We start from the raw sequence: 25,150 nt of genomic DNA on the forward strand, positions 1-25,150 counted from the left end.
CCACTTACTGCAAAAGTACCTTACAAAAACATTTGGCCCAACTGTTTTTAATATTATTTAATTATATTTCATAATAGTCACCATTAATGTAAGTCTGCATAAAAAGATTGAACGATATGTTACTTTTATATACATGTATTTCTCATTAAATATCCTCGAAGTAAAAAAAAAAGCCCAAATATAAGTCAGTATACATGCCCATAGTCAAGCGTGCAGTAACCTAAAATAATATGTAAAAGTATCCAAGATGATAGTCCTTACATAGGCTAACGTATATGATGAAATTCATGCCGTCTGTCTCATTAAATCGAATTAGTTTATAATTAAAGGTTTGATCACTAGAAATAATGATAATAATAACAAAAAAATAACAGTGACGCAATTATGTGCATTTAACGATTAGTATGAATACTATCAACAACTTTTTTTACACGCGAGTTATATTTTCCAATATTAAAACAGAACTTTAATACTTTACCGAATATGCAATATGGCTATTATGTAACAGCAGTAACATACGAGTATAACAGAAATGAGCCGTGCCATGACAAAACCAACATAATGGGTTTGCGACCAGCATGGATCCAGTCCAGCCTGTGTATCCGCGCAGTCTGATCAGGATCCATACTGGTCGCAAACCCATTATGTTGGTTTTGTCATGGCACGGCTCAAATAAATCAGACACGAATCAACCGACGGTGAGGCTTATGTAACCTATTTTTTTGAAACATAAATACCAAATTATAAGCTAAATGTGGCATAAAATGAATGTAGGACACAAACTTGAGACCGGTTACATGCTGAGAGATCTGTGTCATAATGCATGTACTCAGTCAATATGTGGTAAAGTTTGAAAATGCTAAATTGTGTATCCTAAAATGTGCCTTTAAAATTCACCAGAATCCACCATTTAATATGCAGAGAGTTTCACTCCAAGACACCCGGCGTTACAGAGGGGCTGGGTTATTTAAAATTTACCACCTCCGCCGACCCCGGCAAAATATTCTGGATGTGTCCCTGATCAATAAAAAAGTAATTTATAATTTGCACTTGGCACTTAAAATGCACGAAATTACCAAAGAGAGATCAATAGTCGCATATAACATGTTAATTATTACTTTAATCTTGAATATTTTTACTTTTCTTAAAATCGCAGTACATTTTTCTCAATTTTGATTTTCTTGAAATATTTTGGCTCACCTGGAGGCTTGCGTGCAGTTTTAAACAGGACCCAGCATATACATGTATATGTAATGTAACATCTCAAGCAGATCTACGATACCTTTCGCTTTATTAAAAGACACTTAATTGGGACAGGGGTTGTTATTCTGTCCCAGAAGAAACATAAAAACATCAAGTACAATGTATAATAGTTAATGATGCTGACTACACAACATATGCATGTAACACGACAGGTAGAATACTGTTCTATTATCTGGTATCCCTGACAGAAAAATCATGCCGATAAGCTAGAATGTGTAAATAGAGCTGCAGCCAGTTTTGTTAATGACAAAGTCTATGGTTTCACTAGTAGCGCCACCAATACGTTACAAGAACTACAGTTGAAAATTTATACCAAAGAGGGATCCATATCTCACTGAGATTTATATCAGCTAGTCTTTGTAGGGTTCGTTACCATAATAAACTTAACTTTCCCCATACCCCAGTATCGGACCCGATACCATGAGATCTTTTGCTTTTATTAAGCAATCCGACACTAGATTAGCCTCCCGAATTATATCCAATATAGACACAGGACGGCTGGTATCGGTTAACATTTAAAATATTTCCTTGATGTTTCTATTTTTAATATTTACACTCTGTGTTATTTTATCGTTAAATTGTATATATATTTGTTCTATAAGTTTATACCTGCACGGCAATATGTTCACTGATTGATATTTTAGAGACCGGTGTGTATACAATGCCTGCACGGTTTTTCCGTGACAGCGCCTTCCAGTTATATTTTTGAGTCTCTCTTACAACGGTGCGCATATTGCGTATAAAGCTCGGACATTAGACAGAGCCTGAAAAATAATCAAGATGGCGGCTGTTTTGCTTAGGTAAAAATTTTATCTTTATATTTTAAAAATTATTTGTCAATGCTAAATTTTACTAAATTGACAACGTAGTAACAGTCTTATTTTAGATAATCGCTTTAAGATTATTATAGCTTTAATATATATATTTCAGTACATGTAATGCAATCTGTAAAATGCCCTTGAAATTTACAGAAAAATTCAGCCTTGACCTTTTATACATGTTCCTTAATCAGTTAATACCTACTCATTTACTGAATAAAGGACTAAATTATCTAGATAAATAATTATCTAGATATGTTAGAAATGTACCTACTTCTGTAAATTGTACCTAGATCTACTTCCGTACAATTGTATAGTTGGATAGGCAAATTAAAGAATTTGATGCACAGTAGCCCAACAAATTGTGCTCTTCTGGGCTTTTTATTACATAGACGATGTTTGCCCTTCACAGACATCTATGTAATATCAGATTGTAAATTCAGTTGGTCTTGCAGTCGAAATATTGCGAGTAGATACTCAGATGCAGTAGATCTATTAGTTAATTTAGAATTTTACTGTCAGAAATATGTAAACTAATGCCGTTCAACTATTTGAAATTTAAAATGCTTATAAGTGAAAGACATTGTGACAGGTCACGAGATAACTCTGATGTTTACAAATACAGGTTTTATTCGCAGCTGTTAATGTTGGGTATTTGTCATATAAACTAATTAACTTTTATACTAACAGTTAAAATTTAAAACATTTGAAATAATTTATCTTCATAAATATAATATTATTACTATTTATCATGGTGTATCATAACTTTATTGCAGATAATATATAGCATGCTATTTTCCCTGGATATTGAAATATATTCATGTTCTATTGAGTTAGTAAATCTATTTGTCATTCATTTATTTCTTTTTGGTGTTGGGAATCAATGTTTTTTTATACATGTTCTATACATGCTATATAAGCAGCTACATCGCTCAGTCACAGAGCCTACAATTATTCCTTCCTTGACCTTTTAAAATTAAAAAAAAAAAGACCAGATGGAGAATTCCTCTTGTAAATTGTAATTGTAAAATTTAACTGTTAATAAAAAGTAGCGACTGACAATTGACACTGTTATATTGGAATTTTGGGATAGGCAATAAAAAATTAATAGAACCACACAAGTACAAGAGTCTATCACCTACTTATTTTTTTCTCAAAATTGTTCTTCTTTATTTAACTTCAGTGTAAATGCCGTGGTCTTGGAGGGTAAAAACCCCAGGTCCTACTTTTTCTCCCAGAATATCATGTTGAGAGTCTGGAGATGAGTAAATTGTAAGGTAGCAGTGACATCTGTAAATAGTCTGACCTGAGAATTTAGCACAGATGATATGATCATAAGAAATTGCTGACAATATTAAAGTTATACAGTTGTTTTTAAAAAGCTTTTTGATATTATCTGCCAGTTATTATTATTATAAGTTATAGTTTGACACACTGTAAAGTAGGCAGTTAATTTATTTTTCTGACCTAGAAAATTTGACCTTGACTACAGCATTGATTATGTATTACTTTTGCAGGAACATGGGGCGCCAGGCATTGGCAACAAAAAACCAGGGAGTATTTTGCATGATCAAATCTTGGTGAGTAAATTTGGAAAAACATGGAAATTGAATATGATAATTAGTTTTCATCTGTAGACTAGGTATGGCATTGTTTAATCAATTAGACGAACTCATGACAGTAATGATAGTAAAGTTATGTGAACTGAAACATTTAATAGTTTTATTGTGCTACACAAGTTTATTGCATTTAATTGAAAGGTGCAGATTGCACCTAAGAAACTCAACATGTTAAATGCTGTGTGACAATTAGCATACCATGATTGTTCGTGATTGATTCATGATTGTTCATAAAATTGATGGAATGTCTACCAGTGTAACATGCAATTAAAGATGAAAAAAAATACACAATGACTTGTATTTTCATAAAAATGCAAGTAGTTGAGTCTATCGATATTTTGAATTTTATTTTTGTTACAAAATTATATGACTTGTTTAAATGTTAAAAAAGATGTTGAACTGTATTTATTTTACCAGTGGTCCAATGAGCACAATGCAGGCATACCAACAGATGGAAGAATTCTGGAAAAAGAACAGGAAATTGAATCGTCCACTCTCACCTCATCTCAGAATATACAAGTAAGTTATGGTTACCAGTATATTCTAATAATCGTCAGTATACAAGTTAATGTAGTTGATGGTTCATTTCAGTTTTCTTTACTTTTTAACTTGACGTTTTCCTTATATTGACCTGTTCAGTCCCTTACTGTCTGTACATGTATAGAATTTCTTAAGTGTCCAGGGATGTTGTTTACATCAGATAGTGACTGAATCTTGCTCTTTATGTCATCTCTTAACTTAAACACCATTGCTTTCAGCTCTCAAAATAGACCACCAAATGATTTCCTTGTTAGCACTAAGGTTGATGTGTGTCTTCTGTAATACAATAACATGTTCAATATTGTCTTTTACAGACCAGAGTTACCTATGATGACGTCATTGGCTCACAGAGTTACTGGAATAGCAATGGCCCTTAGTAAGCCTCTTTTTCGTATTATAAATATATTGTATGATTACATCACTGGTGAAACCTTTAGGGATTATGATAATTTATGTTACAGGCAAAAGTGACAATATGCTCATTCAAGGGTATTTGTGAGTGAACAGGCAAAAGGCAAACTAAGTTGACAATTTGCCATAATTCCTATCAATCTTATTATTTACTTTACATGAATGATATATAACTTGCATGGCCCAAGGAAATTCTTTAAATATCCATCAGAATGTTCCTGTGACATTTAATTGATATAATGAGAGGACAGTCTTTTTATATTTTAAACAGAGTTGTATTTTATTCTAACCATTTTTCCATATAAACTATGCTAGTCAATCACCATTATAACAAACAATCTTTGAAAATATATAGTCTGTTCAACTAGACAATGAAAAAATTAGCATAATGTCACTTTAAACCTTACCAATTGTAGGGAAATGTCCATTTTGAGAAATTTTGGCCTCACCAAAATATTGGTTTATCAGAATTTTACAATAATCATTTTTAAATACCCAATATATTATCAATTGTTTAATTGTATCATATAAATGTTTTAGAATGTTATTATCATTTTCTACCAATTTTTCTTCAACAGCTGTGTCTGGGGCCTCAATATTCCTATTTCTGGCTCCGGGTGATTATGCACACTGGCTGGGCCTCCTACAGTCTCTAGAACTTGGACCTGCCCTCATTATAGGACTGAAATATCTCATAGCACTTCCGGTCTGTTTTCACTACATCAATGGAATCAGACATTTAGTAAGTATTTTAGCAGGGATAGTTCACATTTTATAAGTATAAAGGGCTTGGACAATCCGCATTAAGTATTTAGGCTGGGACAGTTCACATTTTACTTATTAAAATGTGAACTGCCCTAGCCTATACAATTAATGCATAAGGACAATTCATATTTAGTGGGGCGCCCAAGACTGAGTGGTTAAGGTCGTTGACCTCAAACCACCTGCCCATCACTGCTGTGGGTTCGAATCCTGACAGGGACTTTGGATTCTTTCATGTGAGGGGACTTTGGATTCTTTCATGTGAGGAAGCTATCCAGCTAGCTTATGGAACGTCTGTGGTTCTATTCGGGTGTTTGTTCGTCTCTGGATAATGCACGGAAGGGCACTTGAGGTCTTCCTCCACCAGTAAAGCTGCATATGATATACTGTGTTGGTGTGAAGTAAAACCCAATCAAACAAACAAACAGGGGTCAATTTTTGAGGTCCTTCTTCACAAGTAAAGTTGGAAAATCACCATATGACCATGGTATCAGGGTGACTTTAAAACAAACCAAGAAATTGAAGATCTACTGTTTAAACATTTGCACTTTATAATCCAAATTCTGCTTATATCTTTCTATTTGTAAAAAGTTTTGATGAAATTAAATGTTTGCTCATGATAAAATTAATGATTATCTTAAATGAAAGATCATTGCCTAGTAATTGTAAAAAAAAACTGAAAAAAAAAATTCATGAAACTGTTTTTCTTTCCAGGCATGGGACTGGGCGTGGGGTTTTGGACTTCAGAAATTGTACAAGACTGGATATTTCGCCATTACTCTTACTTTCCTTGTTGCCACAGTTTTTGTTTTTGGATTCCCTCTTGGTGGAAAAAAATTAGAAGCTCAGGAGAAAAATTAAAATACCAAGAGACAGAGTAACTACCGTGATTTTAAAAGTCTGTGCTGGAAACATTGGCTTATAAGAATTATGTCACTCAACTGCGCAAAAAAGATTGTTTTCTATTTTAACTTATTAGTAATTATGTCCTGAAAATTATTATTTCCCACCTTGAGTTTCTTGACTTACTGTTTTAACTAAAAAAGAATTTATTGGTTTTTCATTTTACTTTAAAAATAATTTATTTAGTTTTCATTGTACAAGTAGTTATTAATTGGTTTTCAAATATTCACTGAAAAATTTAGTTGCTAGAAAGTAAGATCTTGCCAACTTATAAAATAGGATCATATGTAAAATTGATTGAAAAAAAGAAAACAAAAGAAATTGGATTATGTTTCCTATATTTTTGCTATATTGAAGATTTGCTTGTTATCCTATATACATTTACATGAAATACACAAGCTTTTGATCTATCCTGTGTTAATTATGTGAATTATCCTATGACAAAACATGTGTAGGTGTGTTCTTATCATTTCCTTGTTCGATAGAAGTGAGTTAGGTGCTTTGTGTTCTCCATAGTTTTATTTGTGTGTCCTAGACAGTTTTAACGCTGGACCATTTTCACTGCGTAAAGATAAGGCAAAAATTATAAGAATTAATTACAAGAATTTTGTATTTTTTTGCTTAAAACTCTATAATTGTTCAGAATAGTAATATCACTATTTCACAGAATAATGACAAAATTTGTATACAAGTGTTTCTATTAGAGTTCTTGTTTCCGTATGATAATAGATTAATCTGTTAATCTACTTTAATGTTAAATATTTTAATATAATTATGTTTTTATTGTGCAATTTATTATTTAATAATTGGTGCAGAAAAGGCTTGTTCTGGCATAATATGTGGTTATGTGTTATATGGTTTTAGATCTAAAAAAATCTTGTAAGGGAATGAGAGGAGAGTTTTTATTTCCTTGATTATCAATTTAAAAGTAAATCCACATAAAGACTTAATTTAAATGTATGTCTAGTTGTAAAGATGTCTGCCGTCCAGCCATTGGCTATTGAGTTTGAGCTCTACTTTGGTCTCGACTATTTGTCAGTAATTGTTACTAAAGCTGGTATTATTCCAGAAAGCAGGTAGAACTGTTCAGACATGTTAAAAACTGTCATGACACTTTTAAGAGAATCGATGAAATTGTTTCAATAGAGCTAAAGCTTTTAAAATAGAGCTAAAGCTTTTAATTCTTCTTGTAGTTAAATGTTAATATAAATCAGATTATTTTCTGTTTCTATATACAATATATTTTTAACAAACCAGGTGCCATAACTCTGGGATTATAGTGCTAACTTTTAATTTCCCCTTGTTTTTGTTTTGATACATGTTTTTGTCAGGAATACAGTTAAGTTATTATTGTTTTGTATTCGTTTGTTTGTTTGTGGAGATAGCCAAGATCTTTAGTAAATTATTATAACTAAAAGTAATGATCAATATTGTAAAGGTACGTGTATATACAATAAAAAAATGAAAACTATATTATTTGTTTGGACATTTTATATACCATAAAGCGAGAAGACTAGTATTGCACTCCTACTGATTATGAAACATAAAGAGTGACTGATCGCAAGCCTGTTTGTATTTCTGTACTTTGATTTCTTTATGACCATTGTTAGCTCGACTATTCGATAAGAATAAGTAGAGCTATTGTAGTCACCCGAGCATCGGCGTAACCACTTGTGTTAAAGTTTTTGTAATACCTCAAATATTTTCAAAGTCCATTGATATATGGCCTTGAAACTTTTCACACTTGTTCACCAACATGACCCTAACCTGTAGACAGGAGGAGGTAACTATATCAAGCATTTTGACAGAATTATGCCCCTTTTTCGACTTAGAATTTACGTTAAAGTTTTTGTAATACCTCAAATATTTTCAAAGTCCATTGACATATGGCTTTGAAATTTTGCACACTTTATCACCAACATGACCCTAACCTGTAGACAGGAGGAGGTAACTGTATCAAGCATTTTGACAGAATTATGCCCCTTTTTGACTTAAAATTTACATTTTTGTTTGCATACCACCTCAGATATTTTCAAATTCTATTGACATTTGGCTTTGAAGCAAGTTTTATACTATTCTTTGAGAGCATAATAGGGTTCTCTTCAAGGCCTATAACTGTAATATGGTTTTAAAGAAAATTTTTGCCCTTTTGTTAACTTAGAGAGTTTTACATTATCAAGGCTTTTTTACACACCAAACTATTTGCGCTAAACTATCGAGAAGAAATTGCTTAATAGCCAGTGGAAGAGTACCTGTATGTAACCAGTATTTATCATACAAGCCATTGTGACTAAATACATAATTGTACCTGATTAAATTCAGTAAAATGAGGGCAAATTCAACTTTGCATGGGAAATAAAATTTTACTAATGTTTAGGAAAATGCGAGCCACAACATGCATGCACTTAAAGTGACATTATGTTCATTTTCTCATTGTCAAGTTGAGTTTAATTGAAAATATAGATATTCAAAAGATTTGGTTGGCCAACAGTCAATACTACAAAGGGACGAAACTCGTGCATTCATTGTACATTATTTGCCGTTTGTTATCTCCCTTGATTATATGAAGGACCATTAGCAAATTACTATCTTTAAATCCTATGAAATATTACCTTCTAATCTGTTCAAGTGGTTATACTTTTTTAAACAAACATTATTTTTTTTCCAAAAGAAAACATAATTATGGCCTGAGGAATGTACAGTATAGAGTACTTTCTTTAATTCGTTTATCGTCAATATTTCATAGAATTTTGAAACATTTTTCCCTAAAGTGTTTTATAAACACAAAAAACTTGGGGAAAAATTGTAAAAGACATATTTCAAGTGCATTTATTTTTAGGGTTGTAAAAAAATCTCACAGGTTTGCGATTCAAGAGGCCGGCTTTCATCAGCTGTACCATGCAGGGCTGCACTAAACACCCTAAGGATGACTTAAAATTAATTGTTTGAGAAGTTTAAATCTATACGTATATTATTTTACGGCAGACAGATTACGCCGTGTAGTTTATAATTTGTATAATCTTAATATATATGATGTAAACTTATGATTTATGTCCATATGTCAAGTTACGGAGTGAAAATTTAATATTTACAAAATTCATGCTATTGTGTTCACCCTGCCTACCGTGACAGTTTTCTACATTATAGTCTCTTTGGTATAATTCGCGACTGGGGAATGGTTTATCGCTGGCGATACATGCACGCGCACACAACAAAAATCGCACACAATCACTGGAATAATTTAGCTTTACTATAAAAGACTTTATTTTATTTTCAATAAGTATAGATCTAATCAATCAAGAATAATCTTGAACATTTTCCAATCCAGTCAAAAGTGTAAAATTATGTTCAACCGGATGATAATAATAATGATGATGATGATGACGATAAATAAATGATAACTCGATGCCTTGATTAAAATATTTGAAAAAAAGTCGGAGTGGAGCAGTATAGGTTTTATCTGAAAGATTCAACCCCCCTTAAAAAAATGGTTATGATAGACACACGAATCGATGTTAGTTACCCAGCTATTCGCATCACCTTAAAAATATAAGTAGATCTATATAGTGTAACAATTCGGCCGTTTTTGTAATACTATGCGAGGTGTCCCGACTGAAGTTCATAATACGTATACTTCTAAAAACAAACATTTTCTTTGGATAAAAATATTTTCGTAAAATGTTTTGAAATTTTTATTACAAGTATGGTGTTGAGTTGCTAGTTAGCATTCGGAGAACCTCGCCTGATACGGAGTTTGACGAGTTGCGATCAGATAAAATTGATATCAAAAGACAGTAGCGTCTTATTCTCTTATATCGTCACAGGGATGCTTTACATTTACTGTAGTGATTTAAGAACGCTACGTCGTAAGAACGTTAAAAAAATTAAAGTCGCAAGAATGTTACAATGTTTAACGTCGTTATAAATTCTGACATCGTAAGGTCGTTATTCATTTACTTGATCTGGTCATTTGTTCACTGAGATTAAAGGATTGATTAAATTAAAAAAAAAAAAAACAACAAAAAAACAAAAAACAAACAAGAAGCGCCGCAATGCGACGAAAACCAGGTTTTCAACGACCAAGTTTTGATGTGACAGCAATCAATAGGCCAAAAAGCACTGAAGTTATTGAGTAGAAGCTGAAAATTCTATTGTAAGCAAATGACCTTGAACTTGCTCCCAGATATCTTAGTGGCAATCAAAAGCTGCAACTCAGCAAGTTTGGTGTCAAAAGGTCAAAGCAAACTCAAGTTATAACATGAAAACTAAATACATTAACCTTGATCACAGACACCTGGGTAGCAATCCCAAGCTGCCTCTTGATATAAGCTACCCATTCATCAAGTTTGGTGTCAATAGGCCAAAGCAGCAAACTCAAGTTATTGAGCAGAAACTGAATTTCTATTTTTAGTAACAGTGACCTTGACCTTGATAACAGACACCTGGGAAGCAATCCCAAGCTGCCTCTTGATATAAGCTATCCATACACCAAGTTAGGTGTCAATAGGCCAAAGCAAACTCAAGTTCTTGATCAGAAACTGAATTTCTATTTCTATTTTTAGTAACAGTGACCTTGAACTTGATCACAGACACCTGGATAGCAATCCCAAGCTGCCTCTTGATATAAGCTATCTATACACCAAGTTTGGTGTCAATAGGCCAAAGCAAACTCAAGGTTATTTAACAGAAACTGAATTTCTATTTTTAGTAACAGTGACCTTGACCTTAATCACAGACACCTGGGTAGCAATCCCAAGCTGCCTCTTGATATAAGCTATCCATAACCCAAGTTTGGTGTCAATAGGTCAAAGCAAACTCAAGTTATTGAGCGGAAACTGAATTTCTATTTTTAGTAACAGTGACCTTGATCACAGACACCAGGGTAGCAATCCCAAGCTGCCTCTTGATATAAGCTATCCATACACCAAGTTTGGTGTCAATAGGTCAAAGCAAACTCAAGTTATTGAGCGGAAACTGAATTTCTATTTTTTAGTAACAGTGAACCTTGACCTTGATCACAGACACCTGGCTAGCAATCCCAAGCTGCCTCTTGATATAAGCTACCTACACACCAAGTTTGGTGTCAATAGGCCAAAGCAAACTAAAGTTATTGAGCGAAAACCAAAAGTTGACGCCCGCCCGCCCGCCGACTTCGGCATTACAATAACCCGGTTTTCGTTGAAAACCTGGTTAAAAAAAAACACTCAAATATGTTTTATTTGTTTTGTTATTCGTCGATTTTATTCCAAAAATAGAGCTGTTTTCTTTGCAGAACAGCATTTCTATTTTACATTTTGTTAATGTAACAGTTAATGCTAGAAGAATACGAACAATTTTAGTTTTTATATAATAAAGGAATGAAAATCAAATCTGGTTCCTAAACTATTCTTAGTTAAGATGGGTTTGATCCTGGGTAACACCCTTGGGATTTTCAGAAACACTATCAGTGTTTACCACCTACCTAGATGTATACTGGTACGAAACCCAGATAATCCTCTCATGCACAGGGCATGTAAAAGAACCAAGGGATCTATTTAATAAGAGCTATATAGGGACTGGTTCCCTGATTCCCTTGTATCTCATAGCTGTTTCTGCAGTCTGATGAGGTGAGGACCCTACTGAAAATAAGTGCCTGCACTTTTGTAGGCTATCCATGACCGCCCGGTCTAAAGTAAATCAAATCAAATCATGTATAATATTATGTTAAAAATGTGTTCTTACAACTGTGACGGATGCTTGCCGGTGCTCGGGTATAACCGTATTCACCCCCTCCTCACCCATTCTCAATTATTTACTAGTTCGGCTCTAGCGGCCAACGATTTCAGTATTTTATCAGTTAACAAACAAGGTAAGTTAAACATACCCCTTTCATGACAGTGTTTATTTTGTATATAGAATAAAATAAAACAAATAAAGATTTCAGATAAATTCAATAGTCTATCGTTTTTGCTCCATGTTCACATTGAATAGACATGCAAATTTAATGTTTACTCTAAAATATACGATTTATCGCTTATAGAGATTCTTTTTTAATGCTGATTTAAACGGTTTTTCCCTTATGAAATAGCTAGGAAAAGTGAATTCAAATTTACATTTTACGTACTATAATATACTAGAGGTGCAAGTTAGTGGCCCGAGGAGCGAAGCGAGGAAGAGTATTTATGGCTATTTTCAAGTGTTTAAGTTTTTGTGAAATTTATTGTTAGCCAATGCATTGTTGATTCACGAAAGAAGAGTTTCTTATCTACTTGGGTGTAAAACAAGGCATTGTGCTGAGATCCTTCTAATTCTAAAGTTCAAAGAGATGGAGTGATAGGACTAATTCACGCTGAACTTTTGTAAATATGGGGGAATTACATCGAAATGAATGAAAATTGAAGTAAATACTGTAGATGCTGTGAAGGTTGAAGTTCAGCAGATAACAACCAAGAAGGACATGTTAAAATTGGATCATACATGGTATGTAAGTGTTCATATATACGAAAATATGCATGATAATTTTTATGACCATTGTTAATTAAGTAGGTCATGGTGATACGAACGAATTAAATAATATATAATATATATGCAGAATATTTAAGAAATTTAGCATGTAGTTAGGCATATGATAATGTGTTGAAATTTGCATAATTATTTATATATGCTTTACTAAAATGATGCATTGTTTTCACAGCTGTGTTGAATTATTCAAGAAGTAAGGTTGCAAACATAATAATTTAGGATATTCAAGGGATATAATCATTATATGCATTAATAATATTCATATTGTATTTTCATTGCATTTTTTCATGTTTGTTGTATTGTGTTGTATCTTTGAACCTGAGGTCTATGTTACAAGAATAAACTGTATTATTATCTCTAACACTTATTCAAATCTAGCACTTATTAAAATGATACCTGCATGTACTTCCGGTAGCCACAGCGCGGAAATGTTTAAGCCTTTGCACCTGTATTTAAATAGCTCAATATAAATGATTGATGAAACGGTAATCAATATGTAAGCGTAATTTATCCATCAAAGTTATGAAATATATAGACTATTTCGAACCCATAGCCTGCTGGCAGCTACAAATCTACCCATACCACAAGTGCAGACCAAAGATCAACCGACACTTCCGTGCTGTGTGATCATGGTCTGCACTGTTTGCAATTCAGTCAAAACATATTTTGAAATTGCTCTAAATATGTATATGCTTTACACTGTCTTGTCATTTACCATGTATCTGTTTATCCTCATGGACCATTTGGTCCAATGGAATATTGAAAATGGAATTATGAAAAATAGACTTGTCCAAATTGAAAAATAGATTAGTCCATTCAAGCTCTTTAGCGTGGTAAAAATAAATATAAATCCAGGTACAGATATTATTTCCAAACATTAAAGATCATTTCCTCATGATTGTACAAACCTTGCACACGAAAAAGTAGTTCTTTATGCAGTATTCGGCGTGGTAACGAAGAACTATTATAAACAGCACATATCTAATACCCTATATTAAATTAGTCCCCACACCCTCATCTTTTCAGCTAGCTAAAGCAGCATTTAAACATTGTTACTCGGGTTATATTTCGCTAAAAGAATCATTATCATAAATAAAACAACCAATCAAAATAATGATATGTAATAAGCTATTTAGGAACGATTGCATGAACGACTATACGATTTTTTTTACTTGTCTACTAATTTGTCAAGGACTTGTAAATTTTAACATTCGTATCGCTAAATTTGTAAAATGGATCAGCCCTGCTTCAGATTTAGAACAGTCTATTGTTACTATAAGGGTCCTTTTTATGCCAAATACTGACATTTAGCAGTCAATAACATACTGCATCGGAAATAACGGATATCATGACTCAGGCAAAAAGGAAAAGAAAAAAAAAAGAAAAAAAAAAGAAGAAAAAAACCCTTTGCCAATGACATTCCTGGAGATAAATGCAAGGACAACGAAAATTATGTACTATTAAATATTTATCATAGTTAAAATCGTTGACTTAAATATCTAATATATGCATGTTTGAATGTTTAAGAAAATATTTATGCCCATTTAACTATTTCCCATTATGCTATTCAAGTATGTTGAAAATGTTTCGGTTATGCACGGAATAAATGGCTGTACATATACGCGACATTAAATTTTTGCACACGGAAAGAATATTTTTAATGGCATTATCATGTCATTCGTATCGCATTTTAAAATTGATATTGTTGATACTGAATATCAAATTATGTTCGTTTTATGCCAATATATTTATACATTGTGTATGTTGGACGTGAAATAGAAGCAATACGAGTTTGTTAAGTTATTTGTGACCCTGGAATGTGAGATCAAATCATGTTGCTTTGTCATTATATATGTTTTGTTATGAGTTTTATATGACCACCTTGTCCTTAACAACTTATTTAATTAAGCCAAGAAGTTGGTACATGTAGTGGATATAGATAAAGCAAATAAAGGGTAGCTCGCCAGCTTAAATGTCTAATAGTAGACATTCTACACTGTACAAACTAACAAACAGATGCGCCCAAAGCAGTCAGCGATGCATATGGGTTTTTGACATTGTTTTTAGAATGCAAGGTTTCGGTCCAAACCGCCAAACTTCGGAAAGGGCTTCAATAACGGTAATCAGCGAGATGCCTCTAATGCATAAGGCACCTGTTAGCTAATGTACCGATTGCGCTAAACAAAACAAAACAACAACAAAACAAAACAAACAACAATAACAACAACAAACCAAATCACGACAACAACATGGCAGCTGAAAAAAGTTATATGTTGGGTAAAGAGTAAATAAGTATTATATCTGGTTCCTGGTTTCTGATGAACATATTATTATAGTGGGCTTAAGCTACCCTTGCGTATTTCTTCATCATCTAATGTTGTAAAAATTGTTGAGCAACTTTACAGATACATAAGATACATATATCAATGGATAATTGTATTATGGCAAAATCTTAATTTTCAAATAGAGATAAATGGTTTTCCAGAGAGTAAATTGCAGGATATACTTGATTGGTACATGTCGTCTGCAATCAAATTATTTTTTTGGGCATTTTTATCAGCCAATCACTGGGGATAATAATCACCAACGGGCGTGGCTTCAGGCTAAAATGTAATTAGTCTCTGCGTTAATACAGATTTTGAACCTTCTTAACAGGTTTTATCATTACAGACGCTTTTTTTGTTTATTACAGTTTCAAAACGCTTGACTAATTGTGACTAATTTGATATTTATTTTTACTTTATCTTTTATTTATAAGGTAGTTAAAAAAAAGAAGAAAAAAAAAGAAAAAAAGGGAATACAAAAATATGTTAACTCATCTTTTAAAATTGTAAGTCAACTATTTTGTTTATGAAAATTGTGTTCGGTTACCTTTGAGCAGTCATGCGTGGTCGAGGGAACAAACCTAACATATCATTCTCTTCGCATAAATATCATAAAGTAATGTTTTATAGCTACAATTTAACATGTTTTATTGAAAATTATGAATATGTTTACGTAATGTGATATAACATTACAAGGTTTTCATATTTTCACACACAAGTTGCCTTGTCTTGGTTTTGCGCCAGCAAAAAAAAAAACATATATGCATACGTATATATTAAAGCATGCGTAAACATGTGTATATTATATATGTATGGCGTATTATATAACGTATATTCCGGGTATTTGAACTAAAGTTTAGTAAAGTGAGAAAACACCCTTAAAGGCCCATTATGCCCCAAAAATGCTATCATTTTTATTTCTGAAAAACTGTTTAGTTTTGGTAACTTGTTACGGTTTACAAAGAAACTAATCATTTGCAATATAGTTGAAATATCTTTTCCCCTTTTTCTTTGTTGGCAATTGATAGATTTATAGTGGATTAGTATTTTGTAAGGATGTCAAAATACTACTTTGTATACATTTTGCTACCTTTACGACACATAACCACTTATTCAACGCTAATTTCCTTAGCTACTAAACATCTAACTTGCTCTAAATCCATATAATATTAGAACATTATTTAACACATTTTTGACATTTCTAAAAAGATTTAAAAAAAAGGATTTCTGAGTCATTGTGTGCCTTTAAGAAAGCTCACAGTTTTACATGATCAAATATGCTTGTTTTTGCTCATCCTGGTTGCATAATAGAAAACGCCTTATTATTCCGCTGGACGTACATAGGACATGATTTTTTTAAGAAAATGGTGAAAAGAACTACGAGTATGTACAACACTGTATTAATTTTACCGTTTGCGAATTTATTTCAGAATCTATGGGCATTTTAATAACAGTGGGCTACTATCCCTGGGGTATGACTGTATTTATGATCTAAATTGGTGCTACTTCATTTTCAATGAATTTAAAACAACTGAAAGACCCACTCAGTTGAAGTCAAAATACTAGATGCAGTCTGGAGATTTACGCGAATGGCCACAGCTAGCTCAATGCCTGTTGCCAACCAGGTGGTGAATAAAAAAGTTCCATATTTCTTAGCACACTAAATTTCCTAAATTGACTCGTCCATTGATCAATATGGACGAAACCATTACTCTTTTTAAGGACTTCTTCATAATGTATCATATGTAAATATATGTTTAAAGTGCATTTGATTAAACTTTTGTTATGTTGTAGATATGTGGCATGTTTATCATTGATGATTATGTATTTAGATGGTGTACTCATGTATAAGTCTAATAAAAATGACTGTTGTGTTCTTCGTCTGCACAACTATAATGGGTAGCTTCACTACGAAGAGTCATTTGCTTCACGATTAGACTTTAAAAATGTATGTTTATATAGAATATGTTTTCTTATACGGTATTATCCTTTTTTGTGAAATTACATTGCTATTTTCATTTCTGAAGAGGTTTGTTCATTTGATAGCATTATGAGTCATCGTTTCAGTGACCTTGACATGCAACGTGAATGCTGAAGATCATTTTGCATACATAAATACAAGGTTACAACAAGGTATCATCATCATATCATCACAATAACAAATACTAACATGAATGTATAATTTATGCTTGGTTTTGGAAAAATAATCTGATATAACATTTTACCGTATGAATACAATGCCGTTGTACCAAGTTATCATATGTCCGGTTGATATCAGAATAAGGAAAGTTTAGTTGTATTTGTAAGGATAAAATTCCATTTGCACGTGTAAAGATACCCTTCCTTTTCTCTTACTTGGTAATACTTGGTATTTGAATTGTACCAATCATCCAACCAAATACGGCCAAACTATTAGCATGGCTGGAAAAAATTGCGTCGTATTCTTGAAATATACGAACAACTCACATTTTAGTGTGAACATTCGCAACACCTCTACGACTCATCATAATCATTATCCGAAGACTGACGTAAATGACCGAAAAGTTATGATTGGATTATTAACAATCATTATCCAAGGGCCGATTAATTAACAATCATAATCCGACGACTGACGCAAAGGGCCGGTAAGTTGTGATTGGATAACTAACAAACATTATCCGAGGGCCGAAAAGACTGAGGACTGACGGAAAGGGCAGAAAAGTTGCGATTGGAACGTGAGATGATTATCAGTTTAATGTCTAGTGAATAGCTAATCAAAATGTTAAATTGCTGGAGTTGTCACTACACAGTACTTCAGATAAATCCAGTGTGTGTCTTTAAATAAACAAATTTCTTAATAAAATGAATGACAAATGCATGTATCAGGTGGGGGTTATATTGCAATTTATAACACATTTTGTAAATCATGAATTCAACAATACATGAACAAATTGTCACCGCCAAGGTTCAACACATTAGGTTTTATAGATAAAGACGAAGGTTTGGATTGTAATCTGATTTCGGTGATATATAAAAAATGACATTTCTCGTTTAAACTTTCCGAAAATGAGTCATCAGCCCTATAATGTAGGTAAATCACTTAAACCGATTGAAGATTTCAGAACGCGGCGTCTCTTTTATAATGAAGTAATAGACGATGATGATATATATGATTCAAGTTAGATCTATGTGAAAATAAAATACAGTTTAATCCCTTCATAATGAGCATCTATAAGTTCAAGGTCAAATAGATGGTCAGTGTAAACGTGCTGAAATATGTATTGTGTACTTTGATAGTAAACATGTGAAAAAAAGAGGAGAAAAACACATGAAACACATGGTTATTTAAAACAGATGACCGCTTATTTCACACATGTCCGGAAGCAAAGGTTCTACTGTAGTGTTAAATGAATGTTTATTATCAAATGGTTGAGGTGGCCCGTTATAATTATTGGCATAAAACAAAGTCAATTTGATATATTTTTACAAATACATTTTACACAAAGGCACGTTGACGTAATGTTATATTACCGGGAAAATAAAACGTTACATCGGTAACGCATTATATAATGGACTGTTCCTTTCATCTTACAGAAATAAGTAATGCTGACACATTCATGCACAAGCTTTAAATCATGATAAATACTTCTGTACGAAAATTAAACGGGTATATATGGTTTTAACGTCAATTTTAACACATCTCATTACATCTCGGCGGTCGTCACATTTATAACCGGCTTTCTTAGAATACCAAGTGACCGAGTACTAAACTAACATGATTTTTGAATCTGCGATGAAAGACAAATGGCCATTAGAGTGAATGTCCGCCACGGAGAAAGTTCGCCTCGCCCGAGGACCGAACCAGCTACCACTGGATTACAAATCTGTTACTTTCTCTATGGAGCTAAGCTGGCTCTGCAAGTAGATTGTATCAGTTTCTAATCGCAACTTCTCGGCCCTTTCCGTCAAACTTCGGATAAGATATTATAAATAATAGTTTTATTCACACTCCCACTGCGGACTCCTCGGAAATTCAGCTGTACGCGTCGAGTGATACAACTTAAAGAAAAACATACTCAAGGAATTTTATGCATTCTTAATTTTATGTATTCTTTCATCATAAACAAGAAACGTACCAAAATCAACGTTACTTTTTAAAACAATATAGCCACATTGTTCATTATTAATACATGTAATATGGGTGTCTGTCAGGATATATGGCTAGATATAAACGGTTATATGTAAAACAACCGTTTATTGACGACCATACAACACCACAGGCATCTTAATAACAAATTTAAAATACATCAGAATGACTTTATGTAAACGAATTTTTTTTTTCATAAATGGAAAGAAGCCATGTATACAGATTATATAAACTTCCCGATTATCCAATGAAAAGTAACGTTACAAACGTGCAATATTATAAAGATTTATATCTTCTGGCAGTAAAAAACATATACGACTTTCCAATTAAGATTTTTTCTTTTTTTGTAAAGAAAGAGGAAGGACAGAATTTCATTATGTTTGTATACATTTTCAAAATGAAGTTTAAGACCCTAATAGATTACCTTAACACGACGACCAAGGTTATTCGTGTAAAAAGATCAGTTAAATATTACTTATAGTTATACAATCTTACCAACCATTATCGATATATTAATATGATTTTCTATGTAATCCCTCCAATTTTATATTTATTCAATGTAAAGTTATGGCAATAAAAAAGATCTTTATACAAGATTGGAATTAGGTATTGTAAAGTTATATACAGGTATACATGTATACATGTCTTACAAGTGTATAATATGCATTATAAGCATTAAGCTTCGATAGTAAAAGGCCCACCACGACCTTTATGATGCATTGATACCTTGATATACTTAAATACAAGATGGAAAAAAGAAAACGTAAAAACTGATATACAGTCAAACCTTCTTCAACGTTGTATAGGCAACCTGCCTTTAAAGACCAGTATTTGGGTTACCCATTTTCGATCAACGATATTTGCAAAATATCGTTCAGTTACTATATACAGATAAAAAAACTGTCCATGAAAACTTTGTATTTTTACTTTCAATTGTGATAAATATTGAAGGAAATATTAAGGCAACCTGTCATGAAAGACCGAACTTTGGGGTAAACATTTTGGACAATAGTAATGCAAACTACCGTCAAATACAAATAAGTTACTTCATATACAGAAACAGAAAAACCTCATATTTACTTTCTAATTTGAACAATAATGATGCAAATTAATATATTATAAGAGATCACCGATCGACAAAATAACACTTTTTTTTATATCAGTTTTAACATGTTTGGCTACGTAAATAATGATTCTGACATTTTTGAATCGTTATATAACAAAATTACTGACAACAAAACATGGAATAATTTAGTCTTATTTGTGGGATAACATAAAAAAAATATGGATATATAAGTTATATCAGTTTTTACAGCAGTGGAGGGTCTTTAAGCTTAGAGACCATTTATATTTCTGTCAACAACTTCATTCAAGTAGTATTTAAATTTAAGATCTATATGTCGGAGGATTTTCAAAGCGAATTTATTGATTGGAAATTTTCATTTTATTGTTTAAATAATCGTTGTGCAGTTTAACATTAACATATTCACCTGCAAGTTCTTGAATAATTCATCCGGGTTTTAAAATATGATTTGAAACTGCTTGTAAAGATAGCTGAAAGTTTTGTCAAGGATTTATTCGACAATTTCAATTTTACAGAGGTTAGTTGCTATTTTAAAATACATAAATGGTAGCTATTTTGTTTATTTTACAGATAATTCAAGGTATAAAAGTTACTTTTTTATTATGGTAGCTATTTAAACTTTATTTATTCAAGCGCTTTTATGAAGAAAGATTGATGGTTGTTTAGTGAACCACACGCCAGTTCCCTTCAAGGGGTTTTAAAACAAGTACCGGTGTCACTCGAGGACACATTGTCATAGTCTGGATTATCTGCCCCTGTTACTACGTTACTGATAATAGCAGAATAGAAGGCAGGGAACCAGACTAACATGGTCGAGGTACCAGAAGGACTCGAACCCCATGATCCCTGGATTGAGAAACAGACATTTAAACTACTTGGCTTAGTAGCTATTTAAAGATGTACTATTACCATCTTAGAGTAAGATACTTTTATCGTAGAAATCTATTAAAATCTTACTAAATATATTTTTTTGAATAAAATAATTTACAAACTATGATTTAAAGCTACATTCCATATAAGGGTGAGGTAAAGATGATCCTTTCTTTAAAAAGACTGCCATTTTTTTAATGACACATTCATATTGTATCCACATACAGAGGTTTGGGTTTAAAGCATAACATATTTGCTTTTTTAGAGTCCAAACACGTTTATTTTATATGTAAAGAGACACTGTGTAGCAATTATCAATATTTTAAAGTTTAAAATTTGATAACAGAACATACATTTTATTAAACTTATACATACGTATATCATCTCCATACATTAACAGCCACATGTCACATATCTAGAACATAGTTACAAAATTTTAATCATATGCACTTAAACATGTATTTACATATGATACATACATGTATAATGTAAGTTTGAATATAGAAATCAACTCCAGTTTCAATTTAAAAATGTAATTATTTTATTTGAAAAATATACAACGTTTCGACTCAAAAGTCTTCATCAGGTATACTTTGTTTACAGGAAAATGTAATACATACATACATGTATAACAAAGACAGTAAGGTGATTAGTACTACGGCATCAGGTCATATTATTTATAATTGAATTCCGAATAGCAAATGTCTCTTTCATATATTTACACAATTTAACAATATCGTTTTTATTTGAAGAAGTAAGCAAATCATGAAATTTAAATACAGATGGGTTGACGTAATAAACAAGTTTGATTTATTCCTTTCTTCTTTGAGAATAACAATGACAAAAAATAATTAACCGAGGGGCACTATGCACGTGTTAATTGATAACATATTTCTATCATTTTGTATCATATTTTATAACAATGCACCATCGTGATATTTTTCTGTAGATCTACAGATCTATTTATTATTGAGAAAATAAATCAATGCCATTGTAGTTAAATTTTTGCTGAATATTTAACTGAAGTTTTAAATGTTTCGAAATCGGCCTAATAATTAATTATACCTTGCTACAAGTGTCAAATTGTTGACACTTTTCTATAAAATCTTTAGCCTTTCTTCAGATTGAGACGTGAAAACTTTTTTGCTATCAGTACAGTTGTCAGTTCAGATCAGAAAAAGAAATAAATTATTCTTAATAATCCTCTTCTGATTTGAATACCCTCTTTTTTCACATTCTATACCGTTTTAACATTAAACCTTTACATTATACGAGTATTTGGTATTTAACTATTTATTTGGGACAAGGTTTTGATAATTCATAATAAAACATGGTCAATGATTTTATGTTAGATAAGTAAACATCTATCATCATAAACAAAATCATTATAGGGGAAATGTATACTAAATGAACTTTAATAATGTATTTATCAATAATTTATTGACGAAACGGGGAGGTAATTTTGATGTTTCGGGTTTTCAAACGTGGCAATTGTAGGTTGCAAGAAAGGGTGGGGAAAAGGACCGTCTCATGTTAAATGACATTTCAAACATAAAAATTTCAATGGAAACCCGAATTCATTATAGTACATCATTTAAATGCGTTATACTTATAATTTGCTGTCTAATTATACTGTACATTTTGTTGTTTTGTTTTTGTTGGTATTTTTTTTAATTCTGTCAAATGCTCATCAAATGCTCGAGATATTATGTCGGTTTATTTTGCCGACTTTTTCATTTTCCATATTTTGTATTTTTTGGGCGCGCTATAGTGACTGTGTAACTGACCTGAGTAATATTACGTAATTTAACTATTTCGTCGCACATGTCACAATGCAACAGTCAGTCGTAACCACGGCCTTCAATCCTTGGGAATTAGCGGGAACTTTGGCCTGTTGGTATTTAAAGCTCTGGTAATGGTCCCGCCTTGTGTGGACAGTCAGTATTAGATGGTAAGATCCTCACTAAAACCCCAGCACTTCGATTTGAACATTTGATCTAGCATTTTGGCGTCAAAACCAAAACAAAAAGTAATGATCTAGCAGTGTTGGGACAGGCGCGCAAAAGGTAAAAGCTCGGTTTAATTTCTCGCCCTTCCCTGGGGATGAGAAGGCTAGGCCATGGTAACAACTGACCGGTTCACCAAACAATACGCTTCTCTTATTTCTGATATACATGAGATAGCTGCTTTAATTGTTCTAAAACTAAAGTGTAAATACAGGTGTTTGTTTCATGTGCTTTAAACTTGATGAATTTATATTGAGAACACAATTTGTATCATATAAACACCTGTTTTTATAAAGAGGTTTAAACATTTATTAGACATCGATCACAATTTATATAACTCTAATTTGTAAAGCCTACATTTTTTGTCCGATTTGAAGGCCAAACAAAAGTAAAATTCGTCACTTTGGTATAATATATTTATATAATTTAATAGGAGGTAACCCGTTACTGCACTAAGGTGACTATATACTGTACAGAATGTTGATTTCTACGAACATCACAAAAAAAACAACAACAAAAAACAACAACAAACAAACAAAAACTCTACGCGATCAAAGTTGTTTTGCACGGTGATAAACGTTTTACTGTTTGGGCAACAAAGAAAATGTAAATTTTGACGACTCATTCGTTTTTATGGTTTTAGATTTTGTTAATAAAATTACTCACCATAAACGGTTCTCAAGTACAAAATAACTCACCTGGTCTAGATAATGAATATGTTAAAAAACACAAACCAAATAAAAACAAAGGAAACGCCCTGAAAATCTTAATAGCTGAGTGTAAGTCTTCCCAGACTGCAGCTAGAAAGTTAAATTTTGTTTAGTTCATCACCATCATAAAATACATTTCGAAGACGTTATTTCAAACTGTTAGTATGTATTGAATTAGATTTAACGAAACTGTTCTATTCTAATTCGAATATTAAATTTGTTTTGTATAAGACATATGTGCTTTGCAAGCGTCGCGTTGTCTTGGAAATCTCAACCAGTACAAGCTCGTACAATTTCGTTTGTTCATTAGTTAGCATTCTATCATATTCCAGGTCACGGTGGCGCTTATTAAATCTTTTAAAACACGGAAAGAGCCGAAGTTATGCTGCTGACTTTTCACGAAGTAATGATTTGATTATTTACACGACGAACCCCTCTGTCTTTCAATGAAGACTTTCGTATATGTTCAGATTTTATCGACGGTACTTTTGAGTTGAAATCAAAATTGATTTTGTAAATCTCGTAATAACGCTATATTTATTAGTGTACTTACGGAAAATAACGAACATTATGTAATTCGTACTTTGATATCGGATGATGCGATATATGTGTACATTTTCAGTAAACAACGATAAAGCAGGTACTCGCTAGTGACACATAAACTCCTGTAAACCGGCCATTTATATACATATACCCTAAATAAATATAATCTTTTCACGGACATGAAACATGGAAAATAATTATACCAGCCTTACTTTTGGAATGTTACCAAGATGGTGATTTTGATTGGATTGCATATTTAAAATGTTCGATTATGATAACTAGTGGCATTTGAAAGACACTCATTCATGTGTGTGTAAATGTTTAGGGATATTTAAACCATATATATTTAAAGGATTTTGTGAGAAAAAGTTTCGAGGTGAGTTGTGACACATAATAACATTTTTTTTCGAATTCATTTTGATTTTTTTTTTCTGGCATTTTAAACTAAAGATTTTAAATATAGGGAATTTTTTTTAGAAGATAGTATGTTGTGATGTATGTTGGTTCTGAATACATCATTTCCAAAGTTGATATGCTTTTATTGTGTGAATTAAAAACTGTTTGGAAAATCTTGACGAAACAATTGCATGTACAAATATGGAGAATTCTTTTCAAGAACCTCATTTATTAAAGAGTATATTGGTTTGACGAACATTGCTTTTTATGAACA

At 32.2% G+C, this 25,150-nt stretch overlaps 2 protein-coding genes across 5 annotated transcripts in view; both read left to right on the plus strand.

Annotated features, from left to right (window-relative positions):
- Window positions 1–1,931: 1,931 nt before the first annotated feature.
- Window positions 1,932–7,787, plus strand: LOC132727485 (succinate dehydrogenase cytochrome b560 subunit, mitochondrial-like). Its single transcript, XM_060713017.1, has 6 exons — window positions 1,932–2,063; window positions 3,599–3,661; window positions 4,118–4,219; window positions 4,555–4,616; window positions 5,230–5,393; window positions 6,128–7,787. Exons 1-6 carry the CDS (start codon window positions 2,044–2,046, stop codon window positions 6,272–6,274), a joined length of 558 nt encoding a protein of 185 aa, XP_060569000.1. The 5' UTR covers window positions 1,932–2,043; the 3' UTR covers window positions 6,275–7,787.
- Window positions 7,788–12,379: 4,592 nt separating this feature from the next.
- Window positions 12,380–25,150, plus strand: part of LOC132727484 (E3 ubiquitin-protein ligase TRIM33-like) — a 34,733-nt gene continuing 21,962 nt past the window's right edge. Inside the window, exon 1 of one of the 4 annotated variants that reach the window (XM_060713013.1) lies at window positions 12,380–12,779. The gene's annotated coding sequence lies outside the window, so the exon portion shown is untranslated. Of the gene's footprint in view, window positions 12,780–20,658; window positions 20,869–24,703; window positions 24,857–25,150 lie in introns of those variants that run through there. The other 3 variants (XM_060713012.1, XM_060713015.1, XM_060713016.1) reach the window with 3 other exon arrangements.

The sequence above is a fragment of the Ruditapes philippinarum genome, unplaced genomic scaffold (assembly GCF_026571515.1).
Source record: "Ruditapes philippinarum isolate M1 unplaced genomic scaffold, ASM2657151v2 ctg1201_1_1_1_1, whole genome shotgun sequence".
Classification (NCBI taxonomy): Eukaryota; Metazoa; Mollusca; class Bivalvia; order Venerida; family Veneridae; genus Ruditapes; species Ruditapes philippinarum.